The sequence below is a fragment of the Pundamilia nyererei genome, unplaced genomic scaffold, assembly GCF_000239375.1.
Source record: "Pundamilia nyererei isolate P.nyererei 1_Seehausen unplaced genomic scaffold, PunNye1.0 scaffold00133, whole genome shotgun sequence".
NCBI lineage: Eukaryota > Metazoa > Chordata > Actinopteri > Cichliformes > Cichlidae > Pundamilia > Pundamilia nyererei.
Window position 1 is genome coordinate 1,098,984 of NW_005187534.1, and position 11,320 is coordinate 1,110,303.

The 11,320-nt window shown below is 44.1% G+C and overlaps 1 protein-coding gene across 1 annotated transcript in view; it reads left to right on the plus strand.

The window, feature by feature from the left end:
• Positions 1–6,284, plus strand: part of LOC102195340 (TBC1 domain family member 12-like) — an 18,925-nt gene extending 12,641 nt beyond the window's left edge. Inside the window, exons 3-13 of the mRNA XM_005743579.1 lie at positions 816–949; positions 1,943–2,025; positions 2,108–2,225; positions 2,296–2,402; positions 2,819–2,902; positions 2,984–3,078; positions 3,323–3,394; positions 3,493–3,621; positions 3,786–3,895; positions 4,256–4,514; positions 4,598–6,284. Coding sequence (XP_005743636.1) covers positions 816–949; positions 1,943–2,025; positions 2,108–2,225; positions 2,296–2,402; positions 2,819–2,902; positions 2,984–3,078; positions 3,323–3,394; positions 3,493–3,621; positions 3,786–3,895; positions 4,256–4,514; positions 4,598–4,669 — 1,263 coding nt within the window. The 3' untranslated portion in view covers positions 4,670–6,284. The remainder of the gene's footprint in view (positions 1–815; positions 950–1,942; positions 2,026–2,107; positions 2,226–2,295; positions 2,403–2,818; positions 2,903–2,983; positions 3,079–3,322; positions 3,395–3,492; positions 3,622–3,785; positions 3,896–4,255; positions 4,515–4,597) is intronic.
• Positions 6,285–11,320: the final 5,036 nt, after the last annotated feature.

Sequence of the window (11,320 nt, forward strand, 5' to 3'; positions counted from 1 at the left end):
CACACACACACACACACACACACACACACACACACACACACACACACACAGAGTGATTCTCTGTGCTTAAGCTGATGAACGAACGCTCTGTTTATTCTGAAACTGCAAATAATCTGTTACAAACATTTGTACTAAATTCAGAAACGATGCTTTTACTTCCGTTTCTACTTGAGAAAATTGTGGAAAGAAAAGCACCTGGACTTCTTTACGTTTCTTCCACCTCTCATCCAAAAAGCTTTTTCAGTTCTAAGATCAATTAGTGGAGAGTGATCTCCACCATGTGCCTCCATCTCACCCTATCCCAGCATCCTCCTCTGCTACCAACCCTCTGCATGCCCTGCTTCACCACATCCATCTTCTCTGAGCTCTTCCTCCTTTCCTCCTGCTTGGCGGCTCCATCATCCTTTGTCCTGTAAATCCACTCTCCCTCTTCTGCACATGTGCAAACCCTCTCAGCTTCTCTACCTTTGTCTCCAAAGCTCGCCCGACCTGTTCCTCTGACACTTGAAATGATCAGACCTTTGCAAAAGCAGTTTTTGGGTCTCAGAGAAGAATGAAACTGAGCTGGAGGCAGATGTTTATCTGTGTATAAGGTGGAATGGCTTTTTATGATGTTCTCTGTGTGGCGCTTTTACAGCTCAGGAAAATAAAACTTTAAACACCCACAGCTCAGTGAGGACCGTGGGAACTGAAAAAGATGTGAGACGGCTCTGAATTTGTGTAACTGCCAAAAACACCCTGTTGAGTTGATGTTCAGGTGTAATTATTCCTCTGAGAGCGATGCTGTACTACATGATATCTGTTTCTTTCTTTAGTCTCCTCAGCAGGAGCCGATGAAGGACTCCAGCGTGCCCTCGTGTCCTCAGCGGCCCCTGCTTGCAGGGAGGAGGAAAAACCTGGAGTTTGAACCTCTTTCCACCACGGCTCTCATCTTGGAGGACCGCCCTTCGTAAGTTCTGTGGTGGCTTTAAAAATGCAGTTTTAAGAATGTGCTTTTGTGCCTGTGGTGGAAAAGACTGCAGCTGGTTCTAGATTACACGCTGTGATGTTGGAAAAGGCATAAACCTGCTGATGTGTGTACTTCTGAAGCGAGTGCATCTACAAACAGGGGATTTTGTGTTATTCCCACGTTTAAGCTCAATGGTTCCAACTGTGAGCCGAGCGGTGTAGGGTATCCGTGCTGGTGCCGATCTTTTTACCAGTACACTCTGGAGTGTTTGAAAACCAGCCTGCATTAGTGCTGGTTTGTTTCTCACCTCAGCTGCAGCTTCTGACTCAATGTTTCCAACTTTGGGCTCAGCAGTGTTGGGAAGTCAAGTTGCTGCTGGTCTTTATTCTCTGGAACCAGCTGGAACTGGTTATTATTATTATTGGCAGAATGTTGCTGAATGCACTTGCAGATTAAAATGTTATATTTCAATGTTTCATAGCTGCAGAAACAGACACCTGAGTCAGTGAATGACATGTTTTATTTTTGTGAAAAGCAAATGAAAGGGCCGAATATTTCCATCACATACATGTGTGTGTATCAGTAACACATGCTTGGATATGGATTTGCATTGGAAGACTACACGTGGTCCTCCATGACTATCTTTCCTGCCTGTATGTGGAAGTCGGAGGTTCGACTGTGCAATGCAGTGAAAACACTGAAGCTTTTTATCAAAGGTTTAATATCAATCTTTATTGTTCTTTGTCCCTCTGTGGTGAACAAAGATGAGCTAACAGTTTTACATTAGAGTCAAACTGGTGTAAAATGTCAGATTAATGAGTTTTTTCCTGAGTGAGGGGGATGCGAGGCGATCCTCGCAGCAGAAACACTTCAGGATGAGGTCACTGTCACAGAGAGACAGAGCCGCTGTGTGTGATCACCTGACAGGAAGTAAAACCAGAAAACCCCAACAAGCTTTCCAGCTGGCTGAGAGCTCGTCTGTCTGTCCTTCAGGAACCTGCCGGCTAAATCTACGGAGGAAACTCAGAGACACAAGCTGGAGTACGAGGAGATGGTGGCAGGAGCCAAGAGGAGAGGTACACACACACAGATGTATTGATGTCACTGGCTGGTTCTGTTCTTGGATTTGATTGGCTCGTGCTGTTGTGTCTCCTTCAGAGCTGAAAGAAGCCCAGAGGAAGAAGCGTCAGATGAAGGAGAGACACCGGCAGGAGGACAGCATCTCCAACGCCATGGTCATCTGGAACACCGAGATCCTGCCTCACTGGGACTCCATGTACGTCTCCACCGCTGTGTGTGTGCGCGCGTGGGTGCTTGTGTTTATTTAATGCATTGTGTGTGTGCAGGAAGGGAACGAGGCGGGTCAGAGAGCTGTGGTGGCAGGGCCTTCCCCCCAGCGTCAGAGGAAGAGTTTGGAGCCTCGCTATCGGCAACGAGCTGAACATCACACCAGGTACAAACACGCGATCCTGGACACTCTTTTAACACTTCTGTTAAATATTAAGTACATTTTTAAATGCTGCAGTGACTGCAGCTGTTTATTTAAACCACCATGAGTCCCACAGGAACCCTAATCTGTGCTCTCTTATATGGAGAGATGGAGGCGTGCAGAGACAGTCAGTTTAGATTCTGGTTCACAAACATTTGCACAGTGGGAAGAACACAGCTGGGCGTTGCACACTTTTAATGAATCTAACGAGAATTTTGATTGCATGGTAAAAAACAGTTCTGCACACAAAACTGTGACTGAGGCTCAAAGAGATTCAAAATGATGGATTTGCATAAAAACTGAAACTCTAACCTTTAAAAGTTGCCGATTGAGTCTGCAGAGTCTAATTTTCTGATTGATGGGTGTTTGTCTCGCTGCAGAGCTCTATGAGATCTTCCTCTCCAGAGCCAAAGAGAAGTGGAGGAGTTACAGCGAGACCAGCTCGGTGAACGACAGCGAGAGCGGTACGACGCCCCTCCTCTCTTTGACCCTCACAGCTCCAGTTTCAGCGACTGAAAACTACTTCTGTGTGTTTCTCCCGTTAGATGGAGGAGCATCTCTGGCTGACAGAGAGTCCAGCCTGGATCTCATCAAACTAGACATCTCCAGAACCTTCCCCTCGCTCTTCATCTTCCAGAAGGTAAACACAGATAACAGGCAGAGGACCATTCAGGTTTGCAGCACTGCAGCAGCAAATGCAGCAGTTTGATTTCTGCAACGATGAGAAAAGAATTTGGTCGGATTTTCAGACATTTGTTTTTGGACTTGTGACGTCTGTGTGGGTGTTTTTGTCCCGAGGTTCTTCAGTCTGCCTGCAACAAACAGCCAGCAGGTCAATCACATCTGTGTCTCACATGAATGTCTGCTGTGTCTTCCTCCTGCAGGGCGGTCCGTACCACGACCTCCTCCACAGCGTGCTGGGTGCCTACACGTGTTACAGGCCTGACATTGGCTATGTGAGTAAAAGCATTATGGCAGCTGTTACCAAATATTTAAAAATCATTCAGTGTCTCGTTAAGACTGATCCGAAACCAAAGCGTCTGTGGACTTTCAGGTGCAGGGCATGTCCTTCATCGCTGCTGTGCTCATCCTCAACCTGGAGGAGGCCGAGGCCTTCATCACCTTTGCCAACCTGCTCAATAAACCCTGTCAGATGGCCTTCTTCAGAGTCGACCACGAACTGGTACGCAGTCTTTGTGATATTTCATAAGAGGGAGGAGGGAAAACTCAGAAACCTCCTGAAGAACTCAGAGTTGGTTTGTGAGTAAAAGTGAAAGATTTTTACTTTTACACAAATCGCTGTGAACATTTAAAACCTTTTCCTCTTTGTTCTCTCGTTTCTGAAAGATGTTGAAGTATTTTGCAGCCTTTGAGATTTTCTTCGAGGAGAATCTTCCTCGTCTCTTCAGCCACTTCCAGACCAACAGCCTGACCCCTGACCTCTATCTGATTGACTGGTGAGTTAATACAACTGAAGAAAAAAGCAGCCAAGCGGATTTTTTTCTGTTATAAATTTACAGCAAATCTTTTATATGTTTAACACAGATTAGATTGTCAGTAAGATTTATCGACTTAAAAATGCCTTAAAGTTCATTTGTCTTAATAAAAAAAAAGACTTTGGATGTAGCTCACCTGGTTGAGCAGGTGACACGTAACAAAGGTCACTGCAGGTCACCACAGAGTCATGCAGCAGCTGTTTGCGTTGATTTGGTTTTAGCGGTGCATATTTCCATGCCGATCTTTCATAACTCGCCTTGAGTTGGTGTTTCATCTTCATACGTCTGCAGATTTCACTCAGCATGTCTGTCTCCCTGCAGGATCTTCACTCTGTACAGTAAGTCACTCCCTCTGGACGTGGCGTGCCGGGTGTGGGACGTCTTTTGCCGGGACGGCGAGGAGAGCTTATTCCGGACGGGTCTGGGCATCCTGCATCTGTACGAGGAAGTCCTGCTGCAGATGGACTTCATCCACATCGCGCAGTTCCTCACGCGCCTGCCGGAGGACCTGCAGTCGCACACGCTCTTCAACGCCATGGCCAGCACGCACATGATCAGCAGGAACCGCCGCTGGGCTCAGGTCAGGCTCACGGTCAGAGCGCAGGGCGAGGGCGGCGCAGCTCACTCGCAGATAAAAAAGCTAACAGCTGTATTTCCTTCCAGGTGTTTTCTGCCTTGATGAAGGACGGAAATAAAGAGGCGGATAAAAACACGAGTCCAGCTTTGAGAAGCTAACCCCGACGCTAACTCCAGCTGTACTCAAACTAACGTCTGGCTTCGGGGATGTCGGAGCTCGCGCTAGCTCCCCCTGCCGCCAACCACAGAGGCTAGTTGTGTATCTTGAAGCTGCGTAGCCTGAAGCTAAACTCAGTCCTGGGCTCAGCTACGAAGCTTGAAGTGAAGACGAGGCAGCCGTGGAGGTGGGGGCGGAGCCGCTGACCCGTCTTGGGAAAGGAAGCGGCAGCTCCGGCGATTCCTGAAACCTCTGCTGGGACCAGAAGCGTTCGGTTACTCCTGATCTTCAGCTGCCAGTCAGTATTTCTCACAGATTGTGTTCCACAGCTGGGGAGTCACAGGCGGCTGGGAAAAAAACCTAAAAGCAGTCCGACTCGGCCATCGTTTGGCTCCTCCGGGTCGAGACGGCGCTAACACTGAGCGTCACGCCCTGCGTAATTCTCCAAGACTCTAAATCTAACTGTAGGTGCTAATGAGTTTCTCAAGGCTTCAGAAATGTCCTCTGTGGTTCACTTATTAATGTGAGTCCTTGTGGTTCGAGTTCACAAACACTCTTTTACTTTGCTGCTTTTGTTGTAATATTAGCTTCAAGAAAGACGGCAGTCTGCACTACTTTAATCTGCTAGCAAAACAAACTCACAACACGGGAGATTTGGGTGGAAGTAAAACTAAAGTGTTGCAGTTTACTCGCTGCTTCTCTGTCACCAGTTTTGGTGGGAGCTGCCCAGTTTGGGAGATATCTGCTGCCTTCTCAGAACTAAACTCAAAAAGCATTTTTAATATAATTCTGTCGTTCTGGGAATCAAGACCACCTTCCTTAAAAAAGGATTCATGTACCCAAACTCACTGTGAGCATGTTTCAGGATCTGTGCAGAAGGAAGCGTCGATCTGTCGCGCGTCGATCCGTTAGCTTAGCGCCCCGCTGAACAGCAGTCATTTTACCAGAACCAATCAGCAAACAACCTACAGGTGACATCACCTGCCCACACTCCCAAGTCAGCCGGCCAACGATGTGGTTTGACGCTGCTGCCCTTCATTAAAGTCAGTCTAACGTGTTTTATTAGAGCCTGTAGATGTTACCTAGCAACCACCACTAGAGTGCAGTGTGTGACAGGAAGCTGTAACCGAGCAGCACGGAGCAAAGAGGGACGGCATCCGTGCTAACCTTTAACATCAACGCTGAGCCTCGTCTAATCGGCTGTGCTCGACTTTTGTTACGTTCAAACTCGTCCACTGGTCCCACGCACAGGTTTTGTGGATTTTTGTGATTAAGTCGGTTATGATTTTTGGAAAAAGACTTATAGACGATAGTCCTGACCAGACGCTGAGAGCTGACGGCAAATTCAAAGCGTCACCTTCTGACGCCGCACCCTCTCCACCTCACGCTCCGTGTTCCCGTCACTTGTGCACAAGATCCTGAACTCCCTCATTTGGTGGAAGAAGCAACAGCCTGCTGTTTTCTGGCTCATTCATTCGATTCGTGTTCAAGAGAAGGCAGCCTTTATCTGTGAAGTTAGAGCGCTCTCACCAGTCACTCGAAGGAAACCAGGGCTGAACTGGCCCTTTAAGGACGAGCAGATGGTGAAAGTGATTACAAAGGATGCAGTTAATGAAAGAGTATGTGTTTGTTTTTTTTTTAAACGTTAAGATAATGATTCCACTTAAGTGTTTAATACTTCTAAATATATTCTAAAGGTGGGAATATTAGTGCTGGTGTTTAAGCAAGAATTTAGAAGGACATTCGTGTTAGTATTTGACGTAATTTGGCTTAAAATCCACAAAAACCATTTTGGGTAGAGCGTAAATGTTTGTGCTGACAAATGGGGCCATCGGGGTTTTAAAGCCAGCGTTTCCCAGATCCAGATTTCCATTCAGAGCACTTTATCACGCAGCATTTAAGCCCCACAGTGAGGCCTCCAGGTCTACGGCCGCGGCCTCTAGCTTTTAGTAGTTCGGGCTTGAAAAATGACGCTTTTATAGGCTTTGCATTAGATTATTTCTTGCTTGTTTATTAAAACTTAGCTAAAAAATTTGACGTAAGTTAACAGAAGAAACTGCTTCATCTCTGCAGCATGTATGCAAGCAGCGTGTTTGAACCCGGAGGCCTAAAACCGAGACCAGAGGTATTGCTGTTCACTCCCAGAAGATCCTTGAAAACATTATTTCCTTTTAAAGCAAACATCCTCCAAGTCGCCATCTTCTCAAATTTGCAGTGTTTCTCTTGTTTTGGATGAATTCGATCGTACGTTCTGATTTTCTGTGGATCAACCGTTTGGTCTACATAGATGCCAGAGGGGAAAAAACTTGCTTCCAGCCGCTCGAGACTGAAAACTCTCAGCCGACTTTTAGACTGTTTGAAGCTGCTCGCACCAACACTCCAACGGGATAATGAAAGCAATTTTTATTTATTTTTTCTTATATTACTCGTTTTCTTTCAAAAACAAAAGTCTGCTCAAAAATCGAGTTACTGCTGCTTTAGCCTGCCTACAGGCAACTGCAAGCCACTTTGCAACCCACCGTCACCACCTTTGCTCCACCTCCTCCATGTCATTCCGTCTGCCAGAGCAAACAAACATAACACAACAGCGTTGTCCTGAAATAACAGGAAAAGGAGTTTGTGGTATTTATAGTGAAAAATGATTGTTTTTGGATATTAATTACTTTTTACACAGAAGAGTAACACTAATCTGAGGATGCAGATGTTACCAACACACTGACTGAACAAAGCTTCGCACTCACAGCCGTCACTAAAAACACAACAGCGCTACAATAATGAGCAGATCAGCAGCGTCTCTACAAGTTTCTACACTCTTTGTTGCTCCTTGAGCTCATGGAAACACTTTGATTTCCACTCACTACATCAGCCTGATGTGTTTGCACAGCCGATTAAAGGCAGCCAGAGGTCACCACCTCCTGTGAGACGGGCAATGATGGAAATATGTGCCAAAAAATAAAATCAAGATAAAATGTGTTTCAAAAATATACTGGACTATAGAGCGAACTCGGTTTTGTGCTGCCAGACTTTTATATAATTCATGGATGGTATCTAATGGATGTAATAATAAAGTTAAGCAATCTCAACAGATGAATTTTAATCAGTTGCTGATCTATAAACTATTCTTTGTATCAGGCGGTAAACATTTGTCTCTGCTGTGACGTTCGATGTTTTAACCTGGGAGTCTACGGCTGCTGTTGGAGCCCCTAGTGGGCGTTAGAGGAAGTGCAGCAAGAAAATGAAGCTTTGTTTTTGTAAAGAGCTCGCTCTATAGTCCTCTGCACCGATCAGCAGTGAATGATTTAGGGCTCAAAATAATTGCAACCCCCACCTCGCCATGACCATCAAACTACCGACAAGCACTACTGAGGAAGTCTCCACTCAGCCTGCAGCGAATGCACAGGCTGCCACTCTTTCCATTTAAAGCTGAAAACTCACCAGAGACGACGAAGATCCCTGGATGAGGAAATGGTTCATGTCCTTTACAGCCACCAGCTAATCAGTATTTCTGAGGTGGTAAAGATGGAGGTCGTTTCCAAACTTCAGGGTTGTTGCTTCTTCTTCTCTGGTGACTGTGTCAGCGTCACACCTGTGTAACACCTGAATTCTCCACAGACAGTTATGATCAGTGTTCATTAAAACATCTGCAAAAATTATGTTTAAAAAGTTAAAAATGCAATTAGTGTTTCCTTCAGGAAAACTACAGACCGTCCCTTTAAAATGTCTGTTACCTTCCACCGAGCCTTACAACCCAGGAAGTGTCACCGCCTTTCAAAATAAAACTCGACCAAAGTGTTAACGAAGCGCTTCGTTAAACACGGCTGGAAACAGAGTCATGATTTATTATTTTTAAACACACGATCATCCAGCATTTAGTTTTTTTCACAGTGAAGCAAAGCGAAGCACCCAAAAGGTAAAAACATTCATTTCTAGTTGTTACTATTATTGTTATTATTCGTCTGCTCACAAATATTTTGGACCATTTTAAATCATCAGACTTTGCAGAAGACGCAACACCAGGTTAATGCATGTTGAAATTTGAATCTGGAACTTTATTTATAGCAGGTCTGTCCAGAATTCATCATCATTAGAATTTGATGAGATTTCCAGCAGATTTACTGAAAATCTGTTTGTATTTCTAACAATTATTTTTCTCATTGTTCTCAGATTAGTTCTTGACAAACGCTCCAAAATACTTTTGATGTTTTTGTTTTATTTATTTTCTTTTTAACAAACAAAGAACACATTAAAAACTCCAGTTTTCTAATTTTTTTTAAATAAAGGCACTTTTTGAAGACAAACTTGTTTTTTCTACACTTTAAACACACTCAGTAACAAAGCTGCACTCAAAGCCTGTTAATGAACTTTTCTTCTACTTTTACATTAATTCCTCTCGTTTGAGATTCAATGACAAGTATTTGTTTTTGTTTGTTTTTATCTTGTAAATTTACAACTTTAATGTTCAAACTACATCAGGATTCGCCCAGCCCCTTGATTCTTTTGGTTCTTTTAAAAATGAAACCACATTTTAAACATTTTATTAATGTCTTTTGTCTGCTTTTGCAATTTTCTCCAAAATGTCCGATAATCACCCCCTTCTTGCTTTGCCATGTAAATGTTTATTCATCATGTAACATCTCCGTATGATTATTCTGACAGCCGAGGTTGTCCCGAACACGATCTGAATCCAACCTCATTCACGTTTTTGGGCTCGATAGAAACTTCTGGTCATTTTTAACTCAACACAAAACAAATGTGTGAAAACAAATCAGAGGAAAGTTGTATTAATGGATTTAGTTTTGATTTAAATAAAGGAAGTTATCAGTTAAATATTCAGAGCTGAATGAAACAAAAGTGCAATAGAGACGTTGTTTGTGCAGTTTCATTACCCATAATCCTCAGCAGGTTGATTACATCACTCCAGATTGCTAACAAACGTTCAGATGAGACTCGATAGTGTCCCCTCTGACTCTTCAGCGTATTCCTTCTTTTTATACTTTCATGTAAATCCATTCAGCTTGTTTCTGCTTTACTGTCAGATTTTAATATTTTAATGTACAGTTTTCTTTTGTTCCATAATGCCTTACAGGTGCTGTAAATACACTGTAAAAAATAAATCTTTTCATATAATGGCCACTAGTTAAATGTGTAAATAAATATCTCAGCAAACTCCCGCGTCTCTTTCCTCTTTACAGTTTTTTTGAAATAAATTCAAATGTTCGCCGACTTTGAGGACTTTAAAGTCTTTTCTCATTGAGTAGTTGCAACTGAAGAACAAAAGTTGATGCAGAGTTAATCATAAAATATAAGAGCCTGTAGTGGTACGACTACACACCTTTGGAGCAGAAGTCATAAGTTCAATTCCCCCCTGGGGCATCAAATCCAGCTACACCTTCCCCTAAGGGACTGCTCCCATGCTTACAGATTGATGAGGTGCAACACACATGCTACAGCAAGGCAGAGCCAGGACGGGGGAGTTATCACCTCTAACAAGCCCCGTTTATTTGTTAGGTAATTGATATGATGCCTCGTCATCCTCTAGTGTTTAAGATGATGCAAGTTATTATTATAGAGTCTGTTAGTTATAACTTTAAATTTTACAGTTGAGCTTAACAAGGTGATACGTATGATAAATATGTGTGACATTCTAGGGGTGCAACAAGAAATTGGCCCCACTCACGCACCAAAGGTGAAAGGTGATCAACTAATTACCCAATCATGGAGCAGGAGTGAATTGCAGGCACTGGACTCCAGTAAGCCACACCCAGGGGTCCGCGCCTGAGAGAGAAAAGAGGGAAAACCCAGAGCAATCCTCTGGTGGGAGGAGTCACAAACAACCGCAACACTGAATCATAACATATGCATGTCCGCAGATGATTTTTACTACTGCACTTTGTGATCTTTTTATCTAGAAAGGTGCTATATAAATACAATTATACTTACTTTTTACTTCTTCTGCATGATTTCTTTGTGTGCTGCTCAGACCACCAGATGGCGCCTGAGGACCAGTTTACTCTGACACGTCTGTAGTTCTCTGCAGCCTCCACGCATCTAAACCCACTCTGGATTTACATCTACACTTCCAGCTTTCTGCTCCACGCTCACAATAAAAATGAGGCCGTTTTTAACGTAACAAAAATCCCCAGAGAGGAAACTGTTCTGTGTCCACGTCATCATTCAGGTCAATAAGTCAACATTTACTCTGCATTTAAACAAAGACAAAAACAGAAGACGGAACCAAAAGAAACTGAACTAGGTCTTCCTCATAGCCGACACAAACATGACACGACTCCGACTGACTGACATCACCAGTAAATTCAAACCGACCCCCCAAACCTGATGAAACTCGTCACAGAACAGCAGAGCTTCAGTTAAACTTCCAGGAAGCAGGAACCGTTTATTTGCACCTGTGCAGGTAAAAAGTGACAGCAAGGAAAACAGCAGGGCACCTGGAGAGGCAACAAGATGAGCCTAAAAAGAAATGGTTTGGCAGGCAGTGGTCAGACCATCATCTCCTGACCTCTCGCTGGTTTTGCTTCAGTTAGCATTAGACGAGCTTCTCCAGGACGGCACATCCACGCGTGCCGTCACCAGAAGGTTTGCCTTGTCTGCCAGCACAGTGTCACGAGCGTGGAGGAGAAGCCAGGAGACAGCCA